Source organism: Schistocerca americana, chromosome 5 (assembly GCF_021461395.2).
Source record: "Schistocerca americana isolate TAMUIC-IGC-003095 chromosome 5, iqSchAmer2.1, whole genome shotgun sequence".
Lineage (NCBI taxonomy): Eukaryota > Metazoa > Arthropoda > Insecta > Orthoptera > Acrididae > Schistocerca > Schistocerca americana.
The window spans coordinates 259,503,386-259,527,348 of record NC_060123.1 but is presented as its reverse complement, the minus strand read 5'-3'; the positions used below and the strand labels follow the sequence as shown (position 1 = coordinate 259,527,348).

Below are 23,963 nucleotides of genomic sequence, written 5' to 3'. Positions count from 1 at the left end.
AATCAGGCACGTCAATAGCTGGACACGATTGCTTTGGACGTAAGTCTGCCTTTACGTGCTGCCATAATTTCTAAGTCCGATGCCAAATAATTTCTAGAGTAAAAATGACTCAGTCGTTATTATAATCAAAACGGAGTAGTAACTTACACACTCAATTGCTGTTTTAGTTTTTCTATCAGGATGGTTCCCATTTTATTTGTATTTATCTTTAACTTACGGCTGATTAGCGTATTCACGTAATTCTGCAACAAGTAATGCACTCACAGAAATCTGCAACTTGTAATTCACGTCGTTTTCTGCCATCAACAAATCTGATGCACAGTATATGTTTATGCCGCGGGTGTTATTCCGAGTTTTTCCATTATATTAAAGAAATCGGAGACAAAAGTTATATAAAAGTATATATTTTTAAATCTCTCCATTGTCGTTGACAGTGACCTGTCTAAGGAATGCAGCCGCGTCATTTTTCATTATGCGAGCCGGCCGCCGTGGACGAGCGGTTCTAGGCGCTTCAGTGTCGAACCGCGCGACTGCTACGGTCGCAGGTTTGAATCCTGTCTCGGGCATGGATGTGTGTGCTGTCCTTAGGTTAGTTAGGTTATAACGTTGTTGCTTTAATTTGTTCTTTGAAAGCGGTGCTGCTAGACAATAAAAGCGGGTTAAAAGCTGTGAGCTGTCTGGGGAAGTTAACCTTGCATTACTGAGCAACTGTTTCACCAGGCATCCAGTCTAGCTTACCGAATTACCAACCAGACTAACATTAATTATAATCTTTTAATAGTCATACGACAACCGGTGATATATATACACTCCTGGAAATTGAAATAAGAACACCGTGAATTCATTGTCCCAGGAAGGGGAAACTTTATTGACACATTCCTGGGGTCAGATACATCACATGATCACACTGACAGAACCACAGGCACATAGACACAGGCAACAGAGCATGCACAATGTCGGCACTAGTACAGTGTATATCCACCTTTCGCAGCAATGCAGGCTGCTATTCTCCCATGGAGACGATCGTAGAGATGCTGGATGTAGTCCTGTGGAACGGCTTGCCATGCCATTTCCACCTGGCGCCTCAGTTGGACCAGCGTTCGTGCTGGACGTGCAGACCGCGTGAGACGACGCTTCATCCAGTCCCAAACATGCTCAATGGTGGACAGATCCGGAGATCTTGCTGGCCAGGGTAGTTGACTTACACCTTCTAGAGCACGTTGGGTGGCACGGGATACATGCGGACGTGCATTGTCCTGTTGGAACGGCAAGTTCCCTTGCCGGTCTAGGAATGGTAGAACGATGGGTTCGATGACGGTTTGGATGTACCGTGCACTATTCAGTGTCCCCTCGACGATCACCAGTGGTGTACGGCCAGTGTAGGAGATCGCTCCCCACACCATGATGCCGGATGTTGGCCCTGTGTGCCTCGGTCGTATGCAGTCCTGATTGTGGCGCTCGCCTGCACGGCGCCAAACAGTCATACGACCATCATTGGCACCAAGGCAGAAGCGACTCTCATCCCTGAAGACGACACGTCTCCATTCGTCCCTCCATTCACGCCTGTCGCGACACCACTGGAGGCGGGCTGCACGATGTTGGGGCGTGAGCGGAAGACGGCCTAACGGTGTGCGGGACCGTAGCCCAGCTTCATGGAGACGGTTGCGAATGGTCCTCGCCGATACCCCAGGAGCAACAGTGTCCCTAATTTGCTGGGAAGTGGCGGTGCGGTCCCCTACGGCACTGCGTAGGATCCTACAGTCTTGGCGTGCATCCATGCGTCGCTGCGGTCCGGTCCCAGGTCGACGGGCACGTGCACCTTCCGCCGACCACTGGCGACAACATCGATGTACTGTGGAGACCTCACGCCCCACGTGTTGAGCAATTCGGCGGTACGTCCACCCGGCCTCCCGCATGCCCACTATACGCCCTCGCTCAAAGTCCGTCAACTGCACATACGGTTCACGTCCACGCTGTCGCGGCATGCTACCAGTGTTAAAGACTGCGATGGAGCTCCGTATGCCACGGTAAACTGGCTGACACTGACGGCGGCGGTGCACAAATGCTGCGCAGCTAGCGCCATTCGACGGCCAACACCGCGGTTCCTGGTGTGTCCGCTGTGCCGTGCGTGTGATCATTGCTTGTACAGCCCTCTCGCAGTGTCCGGAGCAAGTATGGTGGGTCTGACACACCGGTGTCAATGTGTTCTTTTTTTCCATTTCCAGGAGTGTATATAAAAAAAGAGAATTTAAATAAAAAGAAATAAATCAGTTTATATTTGGAAATTTATTTTACCATTGATCATTGAAATTTCAGCATATTAAACGTGAGTCATAACTAACCTGGTGCCTTATTTAGGACTGTGAAAATGTGAGTCTGTAATCTTACGGAACACATCAAATAGGGAGCCAAGATTGGGAGACTACATACAACACTGCATTCATAAAATAACACACACAGAACGTTGAAACATATGCAAGACGAAATTAACCACAACCAACCGATTCAATTTTCACCCAAAGAAGTTACGTTCGTAGCACAATCCTGTCCGTCGACAAACAATTCGCTGTAGAAACGGCTTACGAAGTCACCGCCACACTTTTAATAGCGGGCCGACCGGTCCGCTGGAACAGTGAACAGAAAGATGAAAACCCAAACACTCTGATTAAATAAAAGTCGGTACTTATCTTTATTAACAAAGATACAGAAACACAGTAGTGAACTCCGGGTCTACAGAAATCTGTCTAGTTCGAGTCGGAGCGGCTAGGTCAGTGTCGGCTGACGACAAACAACAACTCTGCTGCGATGAACACACAACTGACTAGCAAGTACACAATTCGGTGGCGAGTATACAACTGAGCGGCGAATACAGAACTGTCCTAGCGCTCGCGACTCCAGCGCTTAAGAAGCCAGAAGCCAGCGGTGGCGCGCGCAGACTTGCGGCGATTTCCTGTCTCGCTGGCGCTGCTTATGCGGACGGCGTCCGGACTTTGATGCTGCCAACCTTTTGGCACCGGGCTCGGGTGGCATTACTGGCTAGGATATAACACTCCTCCCCCCCAAATCGCCGCACCGTCGTTGAATAATGACGTGGCGAGCGTCGACGGCGGGGGAGGGGTCTGGCCGCAGGCGTAGCAGAAGAGACCGGGGCGGAGACTGTTGTCGGTGGCAGTCCCCGGTCCGCACCCCAGCATTGGTGGCGCGGGGCCTCGGGAAACACCAACTGAAAACCGAGGTCAGGGTGCACGCCTGTGACCACGGGCGCAGCTTCTGGTACTGGACGCGACGGGGCGTCGGGACCCACGAAGAGAGGCAGCGTCTCCTGACGCTGCGTCGACGGCTGCTGAGTGGGCGCCGGACAAGGCGCTGCGGTGTCAGACTCCTTGGGGGTGCCCAAGGAAAGCGGCTGCAGGACAGGCTGCACAGCCACCGCTTGGGAAGGCAGCCCGGCTGAGGGGTCGACGTCCATCAGCTCCGAAGGCGGTGGCGACTGAAGAGGGACCGCAGGCGCCGGAGCGACCACCTGGGGCGCTCCCGGATGAAGCTGCGCGGGAGGCATCAACGGGACGGGCTGTCGGCGTGGTAGCCGCGACGGCTGCTGCTGCTGCCCTGGGGGCGGCAGCGAAGTCGGAAGGCGCGGCTGGAACCCGCCACGGACCAAATCTGTGGACAAAGAACGAGCGGCAGAATCTGGGCGGCCAGCGCGGTGCAACTGGTTCTGATGCCTCCTGTGCACCCCAGTAGCACCTTGAACAGTATAAAAACCGCGACCCTGGACACTTATCACGGTACCACGTTCCCAACGACGGCGACCGTGATAAACTCTGAAAAAAAACGGCGTCGTTGCGCTGAAAACGCGTGCGATGCTCAGAAGCGGCGGGTCGATCCGGGGGGTGCAACAACCGTAGTAGGGTGCGATGACGACGGCCGTGGAGAAGCTCCGCACGCGCAGGGCCGTCGCGTGGCGTGGTCCGGTACGACGACAGGAACGTGATGAGGGCCTGCTGACGAGAGTGCGTAGCACGAAGGCGGTCCATATGATCCTTGAATGTGCGTACAAAACGTTCCGCTGCACCATTCGATTGAGGGTGGAACGGCGGAGTAAGAACATGGCGAATGCCATTGGCAGAACAAAAACTTTCAAATTCAGCAGAGGTAAATTGTGGACCATTGTCAGACACTAAAACTTCTGGAAGACCCTCAATACAAAAAATTGAAGTCAACGCCTGTATAGTTCGTGCAGACGTTGTAGACTGCATGGGCACAACAAACGGAAAATTACAAAATGCATCTATCACGATGAGCCAACGAGAATTCCAATATGGACCAGCAAAATCAATATGTACTCGCTGCCAGGGACCGGCAGGGCGTGCCCACTCAAAATAGTGTTGAGGCGGAGCAGCTTGGTGTTCGGCACACGTCGAACAATCTGTAGACATCTGCGTAATCTGCTTATCAATGCCGATCCATGTACAATGACGGCGGGCAAGCTGCTTGGTGCGGACCACTCCCCAATGACCTTGATGCAACAAGTCGAGGACATTGGATTGGAGCACTTGGGGAACCACTACACGAAGCTGGTCATTCTCGGTGCGTAACAGCAAAACTCCGTGCGAAACAGACAACAGATGACGTTGCGGATAATAGCGACGAACCACAGGATCCGATATGTCCTTTGCCTTGGACGGCCAACCACGTTGAACAAAACGTAATAGTAAACTCAGATGAGGATCCGTAGCTGTCTCACGTGCCACCTGACGATAATCAATCGGAAAATCCCGGAGGGATTGATGCTCATCGGCGTCAATCTGATGGCAAGAGTCGTCAGAGGAATCGAAGACATCATCCGCAGCAATCGGCAATCTAGAAAGCGCGTCAGCGTTTGCATGCTGAGCTGTAGGGCGATACAGTATCTCATACTGGTATTGTGATAACAAAAGAGCCCAACGTTGTAGTCTCTCAGCTGTCCGCTGAGGAACTGGTTTAGACGGATGAAACAGTGACGTCAGGGGCTTGTGATCTGTTACTAAATAGAATGGTCTACCCTAGAGGTAGTGATGGAATTTTGTGACACCGAACACAATAGCCAACGCTTCCTTGTCCAATTGGCTATAATTACACTGAGCTTTGTTTAGCAATTTAGATGGGAACGCAATAGGACGTTCGGTGTTACCGACTCGGTGAGACAACACAGCACAGAGGCCGAAAGAAGAGGCATCACAAGCTAACACCAGAGGCTTGTTAGGGTTGTAATGGACCAGACAACGATCATTCAATAAAGCCTCTTTAAGTTGCTGAAAGGCTGATTGGCAATCAGCTGACCACACAAACGGAACATTCTTACGGCGGAGACGATGCAACGGTGCAGCAATCTGTGATGCATTAGGTATAAACCTAATATAATATGTCAATTTGCCAAGAACTGCTTGCAATTCATGCAGATTGCGAGGGGCGGGCAAATCACGAATAGCTGCTAAATGTGACTGGGAGGGATGAATGCCTTGAACATTAATAACATGTCCCAGATACTCCATCTCCGTAATGAAAAATGAACATTTATCGATGTTGCAACGTAGGCCTGCCTGAGACAACACTGTAAACAAACACTCCAAATTACGGAAATGTTCAGCAGGCGTCCGACCGGACACAACAATATCGTCTAAATAGTTGCAACACGATGGCACATTAGCCAGAAGTTGTGACAAAAAACGCTGAAAAACAGCTGGAGCTGACGCACAACCAAAAGGCAAACGCAGAAAACGGAACAACCCCAACGACGTGTTTATGACAAAATACTGTTGTGATTGCTCGTCGAGGGGCAATTGCAAATATGCTTCACGGAGATCAATTTTGGAAAAGAAACCAGCTTCCCCTAACTTATCCATCAGCTCGTCCGGTCTGGGCAAAGGAAAAGAGGATTAACTGTCGCCTTAAAATCAGCACACAAACGTAACTTGCCAGACGGTTTCTTTATAATAACTAAGGGAGAAGCCCACTGGCTCGCTGAAACGGGTTGAATAACACCGTTGTTTTGCCAACGACGAAGTTCATCTGCTACAGGTGCCCGGAGGGCGTGAGGCACTGGACGAGCACGAAAAAAATCGAGGCTGAGCATTATCTTTTAACGTAATATGAGCGGCAAAGTTCGCAGCACAACCTAGTTCGTCTTTAAATATGTCACTGTATCGTTTACACAAATCGGTTATGCTGTCTTGAGGAACAACAACAGAATTAATTTGCAACACATTGTCCTGGATAGACAAGTCAAACAAGTCAAAACAGTCTAATCCGAAAATGTTTACACTGTCTGTATCGCGGAGCACTGTGAATGAAACTGTTTTTGTATTGCCACGGAATGTGGCTGGCACGCTACATACACCTAACACAGGAATTTGTTCTCCACTATAAGTAGCCAAAGAATGTTTTGCCGCTGAAAGTTTAGGGCGGCCGATAGCCGCATACGTAGCACTATTTATGAGAGTCACAGACGCAGCAGTGTCTAATTGAAAATTGAAGGTCTTATCCTGGATGTGTAGCTTCGCAAATAGTTTATTACACTGTCTCTGGATCGGTGCAGTGGAGGCGGAAGACACTAAATCAGCGCGTTTAGCGCGTGTTCGCTGCTTACGACAACTCGTGGGTTGGGCGGGTGGAACAACAACTCCCGCTTCACTTGCAGTCTGTACATTACTTTTTACAGCGTTTGAATTACGCTTGGGTCGCATAGCAGAGGGCTGGGTGGGTGGCTTATTGCGAACAAGTTTATTACCCACACGAACCGTGGAAGAGTCTTTAAACGCGACCTTCTGGGCGGGCTGGCTTTGAAGAACATGAATATCCATGGGCTGGGCAGCACCAGAATTGTTCTTGCGTTTACGCAAACAAACAGGCTGGATGTGTCCTTTCCTTTGACAAAAGTGACAAACCGCGTTTCTTAACGGGCAACGTTCACGAGGATGAGCAAGAACACACTTAGGGCAAGACTTAACTCTATCATTTTGCACACGCGGCTGACGAATGTGTTTAACATGACGCGGCCGGCTAGTGTTTACAGTCTGACTCTGCCGGTGGGGCCGCGGGCGTGACAGAACTTGCTTAGCACAGGCAATTTGAGAAATACATGGCTGATCTAACTCACACTCAGCATAGTCAAAAGTATCTTGGGCTTCAATGATGTTCATCACAGTCTTTAATGACGGGTCAGGCAACTTTAAGATAGCAGCACGAATACGAGAATCTGCAATGTTTTGAGTAATAGCGTCTCGTAACATGACATCACTGTAGGAAGCTCCACACACACAATTAAATCGGCACTGACGGGTGAGGCCCCGTAAATCTGTTAACCACTGTTTATTAGATTGATGTGGCAGTTTCTTTAATCTGAAGAACTTGAATCTGGCTGCTGCCACATGAACTCGCGACTCGAAATACTCAGCAAGCTTGTTAACAACAACGTCATAGTCTAAAGCTTCTGGCTGGGATTCCGGGAACAACTTACAAAGTAGTCGATAGACTTCCACGCCTGCAGTGGAAATTAAATAAAGCTGCCGCTCAGTACCTGTGATTTTGTAGACTGTCATGTGCGCCTGCAACTGCGCGAAATATTCTCGCCATTCTTCTCTTGATGCATCAAAAGCACGGAAAGGTGGTGCTGCCTGTGCTTGTTCCTTTTGTGTTGGAGGATTAGCCGCTTGTTTGGCGATTGCTTCCACCAGACTTTGTATTTGCTGACTCTGTAACAAGATCAACTGTTGTAAGTCGGCAGACATAGTGAACACAAATTAAACCAGCCCCCAAAATTTTATTGCTATAATTAGTATAACCAGAAACAAGTTGAACCAGCCCTGCACACGAGTTCGGAAGTCCTCGTCGCCAGTTTTGTGGCGGCGTTCGTAGCGACAAACAATTCGCTGTAGAAACGGCTTACGAAGTCACCGCCACACTTTTAATAGCGGGCCGACCGGTCCGCTGGAACAGTGAACAGAAAGATGAAAACCCAAACACTCTGATTAAATAAAAGTCGGTACTTATCTTTATTAACGAAGATACAGAAACACAGTAGTGAACTCCGGGTCTACAGAAATCTGTCTAGTTCGAGTCGGAGCGGCTAGGTCAGCGTCGGCTGACGACAAACAACAACTCTGCTGCGATGAACACACAACTGACTAGCAAGTACACAATTCGGTGGCGAGTATACAACTGAGCGGCGAATACAGAACTGTCCTAGCGCTCGCGACTCCAGCGCTTAAGAAGCCAGAAGCCAGCGGTGGCGCGCGCAGACTTGCGGCGATTTCCTGTCTCGCTGGCGCTGCTTATGCGGACGGCGTCCGGACTTTGATGCTGCCAACCTTTTGGCAGCGGGCTCGGGTGGCATTACTGGCTAGGATATAACAGTCCTACTGTTCTCTAGCAGACAGGCTTGCCTGCTACCCTCAAGCATGCAACTAGAAATACATTTGCTCATTCATCCTCTCACACAGAAGGGAAGGGGGATGACAGTATCTTATCATATACGGTATACAAAAGAAAGCGGATGTAGGTTCCGTATGAGACTGAGTGACATGAATTACATATAAACTGTGTTTTAAAGTGTAGTAGTGTGACAGATCGTTCTTGTTTATGTGTAAAAGTAACACGTTCCACTACTCAGTCTCCTCCCTGATAGTCAGAAACGCCACAGTAAATTTAGAAGAGGAATTTATTCCATAAATGACAACAGATTTAAGAAATCAAACATGAAAGGAATCCAACAGAGACCTTTCAAGGTTTAAGTAGTTCTAAGTCTAGGGGACTGATGACCTCAGATGTTAAGTCCCATAATGGTCAGAGCCTTTGGAACCATTTAATCATTATGCGAAGGGTTACAGAGTTCCGCAGGCAGCACTGTAATCATGTTGACTACCTATACAAAGTACAGAACTACGAGTGATTATCAGCTATCCATGTATGGACGTATCAATGAATCGATACTCACTTATAAGCCAAAACATTATAACAGCTGCCTACCGCGGTGTTGGATGCGTCCTGATAGCGTTGGGGGAGCGTGATGCGGTATATAAAAGTATGTAATCCGAGCAGACACGGACGGGGGACTACCCTAACTAATATGTGGGCTGCAAATGGGGAAATATATTGAGATAAGCAATTTTAACAAAGGGCAGATTATTATTACGAAGAACTTGTGAACGACTATCTTGAAAACAGCAAAGCTGGTGGAATGTCCAAGTGCTGCTGATGTGAGCATCTACGAAAGGAGGTAGAAGGACAGTGAAACTACCACCAGGTGCTAAATGATTGGACGTCCACGACTCTTCACAGAACGTGGGGATCAGCGGATTGTCTGCCCTGTAAAGTAGGATAGATGGTGATCTGTGGCATCTGTGCCGAATGAGCACAATTCTGGTGCACGCACAAGTGTTTCGGAGTACACCATCGTACGTTGTTGAATATGGAGCTCCGCAGCAAACCACCTCTGCGTGTTCACTTGTTCACCCAAAGATATCGTCAATTACGATTGCAGCGGGCACGGGACCATTGGGATTCGACCGTCGGTCAATGGAAACGTGTAGGCTCTTAGGCTCTGAGCACTATGGGACTTAACAGCTATGGTCATCAGTCCCCTAGAACTTAGAACTACTTAAACCTAACTAACCTAAGACATCACGCAACACCCAGTCATCACGAGGCAGGCTCTTAGGGTGAATCACATTTTTGCTACAGTACATCGATGATCGTTTCGAAACGCGCCGTCATCGAAGTGAACGGCGACTCGAAACGTTCAGCGCCCCACGGACACAGGCTGGCGAGAGCAATATTATGCTATGGGACGTGTTCTCCTGCGCCTGCATGGGACCTGTGGTAGTAATTGAAGGCAAGATGGTAACTGCGAACTACCTGCATTACTTCACGCCTGATGTCTTTCCTGACGGTGACGTCATCTTTCAGTAGTATAATTGTCCGTATCTTGCAAGAAAATCAACGGTCCGTTGTTTACGCAAATTACATGACCTGTGCGTAGACATCTGATGCGACCTACCTCCACAAACCTACCAACAAACTGTCGGATCCCTGATGCGTAGGATCAGTGATGTATTGCGTCCCAAAGACGGACAAGCAAGGTATTAAGCAGGGAAATCTAATGTTTTGGCTTATCGCCGTAGATATGATTGTTTTTTCAGTTAAATCTGGTGATCGAACATGTATTACACATACTTTAGGAATATGCTGGTAGGGTAAAATGATGAATATTGGGTAGGTGCTTCGAGTAACAACGAAGTAGTGAATTGAATCGTGGGAAGATCTATGTCTCGGCAAAAAAAAAAAAAAAAAAAAAAAAAAAAAAACACGGAATAATTATTCACATAAGAAATAAATTTTAGCAAAACTACCCCGACAGAGTAACTTAGTTCACGTGTGCCTGTATACATGAACATCTCCGTAACGAAGTCACGCAATAAGGATATTACAATGGAACCGTGAGACAAAATTGGAAGGGATTGAAGCGCACGAAGTCTCACAGGTATATTGCGGCGAAGACAGCGACTAAATAAAGAAGTACAAAAGGTAATAAAGAAACGGTGTAGCCGCGCGGCACGCAGACAGACGGGGAAGAGAAACCGCCGGCCAGCAAACTGGAGCAGGGCAGGGCAGGGCAGCGGCGCTGTGGGTGGCGGAGGGGGGCTGCCACCTGCCTCACGCCCACGCGCGACCTCCATCGGGGCCTTCCCGGTCGCGCTCCACCTGCGGCCGCTACCTCACCGCAGGCGGCTGCGCGGGGGCGGAGACCAGCCGGCGCCTCAGACGGCGTCGCTCGCGTGACGAAAGGCGGGAGAAGAAGAAGAAGGTGCATTGGGGAACGGAGGCGCATGAAGACGTCAGCTATACTACACCACGGTATGGCAAAGATTTAGAAATATAATTCTGTACTGCAAAGTATACACAGGTGCTGACAGCCGGAATATCCACACCTACAGTTCCGAGAACAAGAATTTTCGCGTGAACTCAGCCTCATAAAGGAAGCAGGTGCACAGTTATGTCGCCGCGAAGAACAGACGCGCATCTGTCTGCACGCTAGCGCATTTAGACGAACGGGAACAGAGCGAAGTGGCGCAGTAGTTAGCACACTGGACTCGCGTTCGGGAGGACGACAGTTCAAACCCGCAATCGTCCATGTTTTCCGTGATTCCCCTAAATCGCCTCAGGCAAATGCGGAGATGGTTCCTTCGAAAAGGCACGGCCGACTTTCTTCCCTATCTGTCCCTGACGTCTCTGTTTGGTTCCGTCCCCAAATCAACCGACCGACCAACGGACGGGAACGCGGCATCACGTGGCACCCTCCAGCAGACTCCTGCAGTAACTTAGAGTACCCCACGCTATCGTGGATACCTATTGCTGGAAGAAGGACTTTGTGAGGGAGTTTATAATCATAGCCCAGTTCAACAAGTTTCGAAACTGGGTTAATAAAAAAAAAAAAGAGTCCGGATAAGACGTTGGTACAGCGCTTCAGGTGCCCTACGCATTTGCCCCCACTTGATTACAACAACGTTCATACAACCGTGTAAAACTGTCAGAAACGTCCTTCTTTGGGCTGTCGTTCAAACTGAGTGTCATATTGACTTGAATGTCGGTTATTATGTCAAAGGATTGAGCTCGCATGTGAATTTCTGTTCCTTGTCGTTTTGTGGTAGAATCGATAACACCAAGTCTCGTCACACATAATGACTGCTTCCAGAAAAGAATAGTACACAATTCACAGAAGGCGTCGTTTTTTTCGTGAGTCAATTTGTGAGAGCAAACTTTGCACATACTTTTCTCTTCCGCAAAATATTCTGGAGAACGTCTTGAACGCTTGATTTACAGATCCTGCTCTATTGCGATTTGTTAACACTATTGACACACTGTTCCGCACGTCCACTAATAAACACCACCTGCTCACAACCGACTAATTGAATGCGCACTTGTTGTTTACAGTTTTTAGTCCAAGCTACTGCACTGGCGTTCCTGATATGCCAGCAATAAATCCAGACTCAGAACGTTTTGGACGGCTGGTGTATGTACAAAGAGCAACAGTACTTGTCCGAAGACAATACAAATTATAATTTAAAGACTGAGGCTGATAATAAGATGGATGCCTTTTGCAAACCATTCTTTTCCGAAGCGAATCGTTGCTTTGCTGCAAAAAAAAAAAAAAAAAAAAAAAAAAAAGAGAGAGAGAGAAAGAAACAAATCAAAGCATACGGGGTACATATAGAAAGGAGCAGAAGATGATCTGTGGCAGTAACCGAAGTGGCAGGTCTCTGGACGATATTTATATGCCAACTGAGTGGTGCTACCATCTGCTTTTATTTCCCATGCATCAGGAACTGACAACTGCGAGCCGTTATGACATGGATCTTTCTATGGATGTGGTTATAGTTGTCGTTGACTACGAGGATGATAAAAATCGTACTGATCAAAAAGACAGTGTCAAAACGGAATCATGATATCGACGGCAGTTCTTGATGGTATCCAATAACATCAAATGTTTCATTGTCTATTCTCAAATACACATACTCCAAAAAAAATTCGTCGAAGACACTCTCTTACATTTAAGGTTTGTAGAGACTGGAAAGTTGCCAGAATGAACTACAGCAGAGATATGGACTATTAATCAGTGAAAAGGAGAATGCAACAAAGAAACACAGAATTCTGTTTAAATCAACACACTATACACTTACACACGAGGAAGTAAGGATTGGCAATTTAGGATCCAAAATAAGTAATCGTCTGCAATAGTGAAAATCACACTCTGAACACAGAATGTTATGCCTAATATGATTTGATGCATTGTAAATGGTTTATGAAAGCCTGCGACTGTGAAAACAATGGGTTTGCTTATAAATAACTTTTCTGCCAGCGCTCATGATTTTCTTTTATTTATATTTCAAATGACTCGTTCCAGGAAATGATTCCCATTTTCAAATGCGTTTTTTGCTGTGTACTACGCCATTTTTACGTAACGTTTTTGATGTGTGGGATTTTGCAATATGTAACAAAAACGCTCAATTTTAATTGGTTGCAGATCATTCTATGTAATTAATGGTGAAATTTGGAAGACCTTGTACTTGAAATTTTCTTACGATCCATTTGTGCAGAGTCTCACACATGTTAAACATCAAACAATTTTCTGTGCACAGTATGCAGAGAGGATAACTTACATGAACAAACAATTACAAAGTAGTTTTAAATGTAGTCGACGAAAGAATGATGTACTCGTAGGTCTTCCACAGAGTATGATACGCTTTTGTACGGAGCGTATTTACATTGACAATCTGGAACATAACTTGCCTTTACCTGTTTCACAGTAGTGCGTATTTCTGTGTGTTACTAGTTTTATTTAAGTATGCTGTCGAAGGATCTGAAGAAATTTACTGATTCACTTTCAGGTTTTCCGTTTTATACTTTATCTTCCTATTTTCTGTAATATGAATATATTCCCTCCTTCTCTAATAGATCCATTTTATGCCCTTTATTTAGTCGGTGGAGTACTCTGACATTTTTCTATACTTGGGCGTCCTGTATTATGTATGTGTGTTGCTGTTGCTGATCTGTGTCTGTTGTGTGTGGAGGATTTCATATGCTCTGGGTACCTGGTTTGAAGTTTCGGTCTGTTTACAACTTGGAACATACCTAGTACGTAACTTTGTACATTCCAGAGTCTGAGATTGGATCATGGTCCCATTTTATGTTTTGTATTAGTTTTTATTGTAGTTTATTAGATGTAGAAAACCCAATTTTTTCTTCGAGGTTTTTGAAAATGTTTGCAATCTTCTGTGAAGTATTGCCAGTCTATGTGATGCTCTCTCTCTCTCTCTCTCTCTCTGTGAGTATGTGTCTTTTTCTTTTGTGATGCAGTTCTTGTACGGGTCTCTCTTCAATTAGTGTATGATTGTGTCAACGATGTATGCTGCCTGTTTATGGATGTTTGGGTGACATGAGATTGTAGGTATTGTGGTGTCGGTCACTGTATGTGTCTACAAATTTTGAATATATGTTTGTTGTCGTGTCTTGTGATATTTAGGTCCAGGTAACAGATGCTTTTGTCTTGTTCATGTTCCACTGTAAATGCAATTTTCTTGTGTAGACTATTGAAGCAATTGCTTCAATAAACCAATTTACAGAATTACGTTTTTAGTTGCTTACAGTCGCATTTTGTACCACAACTCTCACATGCTAGTTCCATTTCATATCGCTTTGCAACGTGATGCCAAGATATTCAAAGACATGTCTGTATCAAGCAGGACAATACTAATTCCGTACTTTAAGATTACAGGTTTGTTTTTCCAACTCGTCCGCATTAATTTACATTTTTCCACATTTAGATTTAGCTTGCAATCATCACAGCAACTAAAAATTTTGTGTAAGTGATCTTGTGTCCTTCAACAATCACTCAATTTCGACACCTATCCGTCCACCCCAGCACTATCAGCAACCAACAGCAGATTGCCTTCCACCCTCCCAGTAAATAAGAGTGGCCCTATCACGCACCCCTGGGGCACATCTGACGATACCCGTGTCTCTGATGAACACTCGCCGTGGAGGACAACATTCTGGCCTCTGTACTTAACAAGTCTTCGATCCCCGTCACATATACAGGAACCTATTCTATATGCTCGTAACTTCGTTAACAGCCTGCAGTTGGATACCGTGTCAAACGCTTCCGGTAATCTAGGAATATGGAAACTGCTTATTGCCCTTATCCATAATTCGCAATATATCATGTGAGGAAAGGGAAAACAGAGTGCGCTCTGAAACTATGCTCATTCGTCTCCATAAGCTTCTCGTTTTCAAGAAAATTTATTATGTTCCAGCTGAGAATATGTTGACGGATTCTGCAGCAAACCTCTGTTAAGGATATTGGTCTGTAATTTTGCGGGTTCGTCCTCTTGCCCCTCATATACGCCAGAGTCACCTGCGGTTTTTTACCAGTTTAAGGGCCAATACCGTAGAGTACTCTTTGAAAAACAACAATTTGGTATTCGATCCGGACCTCATGAATTATTTTTCAGCCCTTTCAGTTTTTTCTCTGCAACAGGGATGCTTATTGCTGTGTTGTACAAAAGTTGTTTTAAAGAGCACTTGCTGAAAACTGCCACTCAGTTGAAGACGAGAAGCAACATCTTGCAGAAACTTTGTTGTACGACTTTGAGTTCACCAGCTCCAACATTGACATCTGCGCATGGACTGGTGCGCCCTGCGGCAGAATATTGCGCTGCAGTCTGGACCAACAGCCCGTACAACAGACTCGTCGACACGATGCTCAGCAGACCTTGTGCACAATCACAACAACCAGAAACACTTCTACTTTCTGGTTGTCTGTTCTCACCAATAACGTTCCCTCATTTCTGCGGCAGGAATCAGCTGTGAAGCGGGAGTTTACAGAACTAGCCCGTGATCATTATGTCCCTGTATATTAAAACATTCCTGGACTCAATGAAAACAGACTTTGTTCCTGTCATTTCGCTCTACAATGAGCAAAATTGTTGGTGGACAACGCCGTAAAAGTCACAGACCGATCGACAGAAATATGGCAAAGTATTGCTACCCCAAGGTGTCTTAAGATGCCCCCATCTCGTGCAGGACACCAGATTCTGAAGAGCACAGCAAGATCTCGCAAAAAAAAATAAATAAATAAATAAATAAATAAATAAATAAAATACAGATGCGATGACTCAGTGTACAATCGGACAAATGAGGATCAACAACATCGCCCAGCTGTGACTGTGGTGCAGAACGACCAACTGTTCAGCATATCACATGTGAATGCCCGAAACGATCATTTTCTGGTGATCCGGTGGAGTTCCTAAAGCCAAAAATTTCATCAGTTGAATATATTCAGCGGTTGGATTTATGTCTGTTGCATTCTGTGCCTTGTAAATACTGCAAATTCAATTAACTAACGACTTTGAATTTTTTCTGTGCGTTTAACATGTCTATGTGCATTGTTAAGGTTCAAATGGCTCTGAGCACTATGGGACTCAACTGCTGAGGTCATTAGTCCCCTAGAACTTAGAACTAGTTAAACCTAACTAACCTAAGGACATCACAAACATCCATGCCCGAGGCAGGATTCGAACCTGCGACCGTAGCGGTCTTGCGGTTCCAGACTGCAGCGCCTTTAACCGCACGGCCACTTCGGCCGGCTCATTGTTAAGGATAATAAAAGTTATCTTATGCAATGTGATACTAGCCGTACGCCAAATAGATGAATAAGCGCGTTTTCTATTCGTTTTCACACGGAAAGTAGCCGCAGCTAACCTACTCGCCGCGCACACGCCACGCCAGATAAGGGTGTGCGGCTCAAAAATGGCTCTGAGCAGTATGAGACTTAACTTCTGAGGTCATCAGTCCCCTAGAACTTAGAACTACTTAAACCTAACTAACCTAAGGACATCACACACATCCATGGCCGAGGCAGGATTCGAACCTCCGGCCGTAGCGGTCGCGGTTCCAGACTGTAGCGCCTAGAAACGCTCGGCCACCCCGGCCGGTCTAAGGGTGTCCGGGTAAAAAATAAAATGCAATAACTTGAGACGTAACTGAGGCATTTATTGGCGGTTTGCTTCAGCACGAATGGTAGCTTTCTGTGATTGCTTGCGGCATTTGGTACACAGTGTGCATGCGCGTAACTGTTTTGTTCTTGTAAATGCGCTCAGTGGCCATGTGGACTCCACCATCAGAAGGTATTCTGTGAGCTTTCTTTCGCACAGCTACAGTGTGTTTCACTAGTGAAACTTCGTCTTCAGCTTGAGTGGGGACTCTGACGGACGATGTTCCCAGTTGCGACACAATCGAGAAATGGCATAAGCGGCTTTGGGAAATGTGAGTTTGCTTTTGATGTAGGGTCAAGACACCAAGCCGCGCTGTTCCAGGAGCACTGTTTAATTAATACTAGCTTCCTTCCACACGAGCCCTCGTAAGTTAATCCGACAAGCAGGTCGGCAGCTACAGTAACCTCATTCGACTGTACATTATGCAGTCGATAAGAGGCTGCGACTGTAGGCCTACCAACTGCAGCTTCATCACAAAATCAAGCCTGAAGACAGGCATCGATGGAAGGCATTCGAGGAGGGAATTCCGGTAAAAATTGACGAAAACGAACGACTAGTGGATTTCGTCTGTTCCTCGGACAAAGTAGTTTGTGACACTTACAGCGCAGTAAAGACGCACAATCGTCGCATTTGGGGAACTGAACCGTCCCATGTAGTTACAGAGTGCGAAAATAGCTCTGCGAAAGAGAATGTGTGGTATGCATAGTTTCAAACGATGGGAACGTCGCAAGAGCCCCTCTTACATACACTTCACCCTTTCTTTTCACGCCTCTACGATGGAGGTTAAAACCGCGACTCATAGCACTGAAATCATGAGTTCTTTTTATGAGTGGCTGAAGAAAACATTCCAGACATACCGCAGTTCAGAGGAGCCACGAAAAGACATCAGGGAGTGGCATACATGACCCCAATGAAACCACACCTGGCATTGATTCCCATACGTTTCGCGGTCCAAAACGACAGTTACAACATGGAATCAAATTTAGAAAGAACTTGACAGTACGAGCCCACTTATCAGTACAACGTTACGCTCCTCTGGTCTGAATGCGTGCACTGATTCGGTTAGCACAGTCGTCACAAAGTCATTGCATCCTCATCTTCTAGTTTTAACAATTTTGCATTCAGTCCTCTATTTTTTTCGTTGGTGGAGGGTCGAAATGCAACTCAGCTGCTCTGTTTGCATGTTCTTCTGCGTATGCTATTACTTTCAATTTATAGCCCGCATCATATGAATACCTTTTTTATCCCTTATGAAACTACCTACGACTAAAACATTGTACTGTTACCGATAGCATATAAATCACTTTCATTTTAAGTTCGCTGGCATCGTAGACTCCCATAATAGGACAGATCGTGTTCTGGGTTTGTGATGGCGGGACAGGACGGAGACTGTTGGCAAGCTTGTGGATCCCCGCTATTCATTTTGGTCACATTGGTGCACTGCTGTTGTCAGGTTTCCCGTGGCTATTTTTATGACTGGCGGGAATTTTAAGTCAGACGCTGGGCATTTTTGTATTAATTTCGAGTATATGACGCACCTGACTTTTCGGGGCAATTTTTCGAAGGCAAAAAGTGCGTCTTATAGTCGGTAAAATTCGGTAAGCACGAAACACGTTAATCTCCTTTCGTGGCCGCTCTACCTGTCACAGAGAATTGCAACTCATTTAAATATCGCCAATGGTAAATTATAGCTCCCGTACCCGTTTTCTTTTTTCCTTCTTTATCTTTATGCTTGTAAACGACTCGTCTGTGTCTCAATCAGTAGAAGCCGATTGGTATCCTGTATTGAGAGTGAAACAAAGAAGAATCGGCCCATCTCTTTACGGAAGAACCATTCCAGGATACACTTTAGAGTTTTTGGCAGAGAACTGAAAACAATCGCTGTGATCGAAGTAGACGCTAAGTCGTGCACTAAGCACCCTTTCCGCCATGCTGCGCAGTTCATTTAGAGGTACAACAAAATGCTGTAAGTTATACAAAAATTACCGTTTACTCCACTCCGCTTCACTGAACACCGCTAGAAGATCTGCATGAAAAGTGAAATTTATTGGTAGTGACGGGAGGTACGCACAAACAGCGGAATATTGCAAGAGTTTGCGAGCTGCTGTTGAATAGAAGGTCAAGTGTTCCCTGTTGCGTCTTTAGTGCCAGTAATTTACTGCGTTCCACTCGCAGTTAGACCGTGAAATATTGTGATTTGTACGCTTTTTAATATGCTGTATGTTGTCACACATTACCTTCACTCTGGTGTGTGAGCATTGTGTAGGCGCCAAGTGAAACGCCTGGTCGCATTGCTCCTATCTACGTACTTGAACGTACACCGTTAGACTATGCGGCAGCTATTTTGTCCTCTCAGTCATCTACCCTTTTGTTCACTTGATGTAATTAGAAGAAGAAAAAAAAAAACAAATCCGAAACTAGACAAATGCCACAGAAGTTCAGAAGCTCAGAAAAATCTTTTAGGTATCAAAAAGGGTTTAATGCTTTTAAAAAGGGTTCTCGTATACGGAGCAGATTTTAAAGTGAAAATCAATCGTCTGCCGTAGAACGATGGGCGACAAGAAAATTATGACGCATTTGTTAGACTGCAAAAGCATTTCGATTCGATTGATAATGAGACTTCGCACGGAATTATCAGAGAATTTCAGATCAGAATCGCGTTGGTCAATGTTATAAAAGGCTCACATACCAACTAGGAACTCGCCCATACGACAGCTGTCCCGCTGCTCAGAATAAGACAGGCTAATGGACTGCAGCCACTCCTATTCACCTATGTCCCATAGAATATCATGAGAATTTAAATTCGAAAATTGGTAGTTAAGCAATAAATTCAGTTAGCTTAGGAAGAAAATACGAAGAGATGTAAGTCACTTGTCTACTTTTCATTAGAGACTTTGCGCGTCTATCAGAAAGTCCACAGGAAGCGACTTTATTTGTCAGTCTTATAGAAAATCCTCTAGCCGTTTTGATCTCAGGATCTCAGTTGAACAGAATTTTTTTTATGTAAGTCTGTAGGCTTTCGTGGCCGTTGTCACTGAAGTTAAATCTTCTGGAAATATGACGCGGTCTAACAACTCAGAAGATTTTAACTTCAGAATTTTTTAACCACGCACAAATAAGACCTAGAAGGGAAATGAGAAGGATCGAAAAAGGCATAGAAAATGTGCCCGGGTGAGGCCACACAGAAAATCATATTAGAGAAAACGGCTGTTGGAGATCGAAATTTAAAAGTGGATTCACAAAAAGTATCTGAAGCAAATGCATCTTCGGGAATACCAAAATAAGGCTGTAGCCTCGCAGACAAAACATAACTTCCTTGTGTCAGTGAACGGCTTTCAGTGAACAGCTTGGAGAAGCTAGAAGTCATTGACAGATGACACCTGCTATTCTGTTTACTGTTGCTTTATGGAGACATAATACTTCAGTGTGTTAACTTACGTAGGAACGCATCTTACAGCAGTTTCATAATTCTGGTTTCTGACAAAGAAAATGTGAAACTTATTAAAAAATTGTTATGCCTGTTGTACGAATCTGCCCTAAGAAGATTTGGAGTGCAAGCGTGAATAGGTACTCGGATTTTTAAAATATCCTTCGCTCATTAGAAAGGAATGTCGTGTTATTCTTGCGTAGAATTTCCGAACAGGAACATTAAGCTGAAAAGCGAACATTTGGTTGGTTCTGTTTTAAAAGTGTTAAGACAGTAATGCAAATCGCTATCTTAGTAAATTTTTTGACCTTAAGCTCAGCCTCTCTTTCAAATTTCACTGTTTGAACGATTGCCTTTACACTGCGTGCGATATTGTATCGTGGGTTCAAATGGCTCTGAGCACTATGGGACTCAACTGTTGTGGTCATAAGTCCCCTAGAACTTAGAACTACTTAAACCTAACTAACTTAAGGACAGCACACAACACCCAGCCATCACGAGGCAGAGAAAATCCCTGACCCCGCCGGGAATCGAACCCGGGAACCCGGGCGTGGGAAGCGAGAACGCTACCGCACGACCACGAGATGCGATTGTATCGTGGGCACAATACTTTGTAGCAGGAAAGAAACACACCCACAAGGACACTTCTACTAGGAAATGGTATGTACTGACGTTGATCTAAATTAGGTGAAAAAGCAGTTTTGCTTTTTTGCTTTCGCTCAACTGTTCTCGAGTGGTTCTGTGTGAGTTTCAGTTAGTTTCTACTTCATGTTGTTGTTATTTGAGTTAATCAATATACAAAATTCTCACAAAATTATGTAAAATATTCCACTCTATAACACTATGCACTGTACGCGTTTGTTGACCCAACCGAGAAACTGGTGTTGCACGCTCCAGGATGTGCACAGCCATACGTCTTACTGTTTGTTTTAAATGGATTTCAGATTTGTGTAGTTTTCACCTTATCGAAGTATAATGTTAATTAGATGGTTAGGATGGTTCTAAGCACTATGGGACTTAACATCTGAAGTCATCAGTCCCCTAGGCTTAGAACTACTTAAACCTAACTAACCTACGGACATCATACACATCCATGCCCCAGGCAGGATTCTAACATGCGACCGTAGCAGCAGCGCGGTTCCAGACTGAAGCGCCTAGAACCGCTCGGCCAAGACGGCCGGCCATAATGTTAATTACGGAGAAAAAGGTATTATGTACACCAAAGAAACTGATACATCTGCCTAATATCCTGTAGGGCCCTAGTGAGCACGCAGAAGTGCCGCTACACGACATAGAATGGACTCGATTTATGTCTGAAGTACTGTTGGAGGGAACGGACACCAGGAATACAGCAGGGTTGTCCATAAATCCGTAAGAGTACGAGGGAGTGGAGTTTTAAACAGCCATTGCAAGGCATCCAAGATATGCTCAATAATGTTCATGTGTGCGTAATTTGATGACCAGCTGGAGTGTTTAAACTCTGAAGAGTGTTCCTGAAGAAACTCTGTAGCAATTGTGGACATGTTGGGTGTCGCATCGTCCTCATGGAATTGCCCAAGCCCGTCGTAATCCACAGTGGACATGAACGGATGCAAGTGATCAGACAGGATGCTTACGTACGTGTCATCTTTCACGGTCGTATCTAGATGTATCAGGGGTTCCGTATCACTCCTATTGCACACGGCCCACATCATTACAGAGCCTCAACCAGCATGAACAGTCACCTGCTGACATGCAGAGTCCACGGATTCATGAGGTTGTCTCCACAAGCGTACACGTCCATCCGCTCGATACAATTTGAAACAAGACTCGTCCAACCAGGCAACATGTTTGCATTCATCAACAGTTCAATGTTGGTCTTGACGGGCCCGGGCAAGGCGTAAAGCTTATTGTCATGCGGTCATCAAGAGTACACGAGTGGACCTTCGGCTCCGAAAAACCCTATCGATGATGTTTCATTGAATGGTTCGTATACTGAAACATGTTGATGACCTAGCACCGAAATCTGCAGCAACATGCGGAAAGCTTGCACTTCTGTCTCGTTGAACGATTCTCCTCAGTCGTCGTTGGTTCCGTTCTAGCATGATCTTTTTCTGGCCGCAGCGATGTTGAAGATTTGATGTCTTACCGGATTCCAGACATTTACGGTACACTCGTGAAATGGTCGTACAAGGGAATCCCCGCCTCATCGCTCCCTCAGAGACGCTGTGTCCCTTCGCTCGTGCCCCAACTGTCGTAAATCACCTTAAGTGCGTTCCAAAATTACTATCTGTTCTTTACTTCAAAGTAGAATAACTATTTCTAGTTCTTAGTTTCTACATAGAAAGAACACTGAAACACTCCTAGGCATAATGTGTTCATCTTGCAAAAATTTATACTGTGCTATCCTGCATGTGAAATTGAAAAATTGTCGCTTTACTGGTTAGCATAATATTCAACGTACCCGGTTAAATGATAGAGCGATACAAACAGAGAAGGACAATCAAAAAAGGACACATAGCTGTCTTACATGTGTTTTAATGTTATCCAAAACCAACATAACACTCTTAACATCCAGCACAATTTTTCTAAAAAAAAAAACTCTCCTAGAGGAAACTGAATGGAAAAGATGGGTCCTGCCAGTACATTGTTCCCCCTTATTATAAGCGGCTAGCAAATTGCAGCAAATCGAACACCGATATCATACAGATTGTCCAGTTTAAACATATAATAACAGAGAGGGGTCCACAAAAATGTAGACACTCTTTGATAGTCAATATCAGTGGAACAAAATGACATACCGTTAAAATTTTTGCACGAGTGAAGGATTATTTTATGTATTCAAAGTGACCCACATTATGAAGCAAACAATGTCGACGCCAATGAAGCGTTAACCGAACTATGGCTGTTAGTGTTGACGGCGTGATGACCGCAGAGGACGCCTGATGGTTTCTCATAGTTCGTTCATTATAGCTGGCTTCTGTTGGTAGACTTTATCTTAGGTTCCCCGTAGGTAGAAGTCATGAGGTGTAAGGTCTGGAGTCCGTTGTGGGTACTCAACAGCTCCTTTTCGACCTATCTGTCGTCCACGAAGATTTTCATCCAATTAGAGTCTGACATCTCTGTGCAGAGATGTGCAGAGCGTCATCTTCTTGTAGGTAATATCTACCATTTCCAAACACCACTCGGATGGCAGGCGAAATCGATGTTTCCAGCGTATTAAGATACACCTCACCAGTTATGATACATTCGAAGAAGAATGGGCCAGTCAAATCATGCGATGATAGACCGCACCACACGTTAACACCCGGAAGATTAACATGTTTGTCCACATGAACACAGGATTTTCAGAAGCCCAGTACGCACAGCGGTGGCGGTTTACAACACCGTTCAGTCCAGATAACTGTCATTGCAAACCGTTCATCCTCGCGAAGCATGCCTCCAAGCCACACGCAGTACTCCATCCTTCGATCCAGGTCGTCCTCATTCATAGCGTGCAGCTATCTTGGAATGCACTCTTTCTACTTTGCAGTCTTCAGAATTCGTCGTTCTTTTGATCGACCTACACCGCTTTCATGTGCACCATACTTCACAGATTTTAGAGGTGACTTAGTAAAATGTCAAGAATCAAGAAAGAAGGTTGTATACATGGAAGAACCCTGGAGATACTAAAAGACAAAGATTTAGGAACCAGGTTTTAAATTGTAAGACATTTCCAGGGGCAGATGTGGACTCTGACCACAATCTATTGGTTATGAACTGTAGATTAAAACTGAAGAAACTACAAAAAGGTGGGAATTTAAGGAGATGGGACCTGGATAAACTGAAAGAACCAGAGGTTGTACAGAGTTTCAGGGAGAGCATAAGGGAACAATTGACAAGAATGGGGGAAAGAAATACAGTAGAAGAAGAATGGGTAGCTTTGAGGGATGAAATAGTGAAGGCAGCGGAGGATCAAATAGGTAAAA

The 23,963-nt window shown here is 45.4% G+C and overlaps 1 protein-coding gene across 1 annotated transcript in view; it reads right to left on the bottom strand.

Moving 5' to 3' along the window:
* Positions 1-213: 213 nt before the first annotated feature.
* LOC124616307 (actin cytoskeleton-regulatory complex protein PAN1-like) overlaps positions 214-23,963 on the bottom strand; it is a 39,397-nt gene continuing 15,647 nt past the window's right edge. The window contains exons 2-3 of the mRNA XM_047144611.1: positions 3,250-3,663; positions 214-242 (exon numbers count right to left, since the gene is read on the bottom strand). Coding sequence (XP_047000567.1) covers positions 214-242; positions 3,250-3,663 — 443 coding nt within the window. The remainder of the gene's footprint in view (positions 243-3,249; positions 3,664-23,963) is intronic.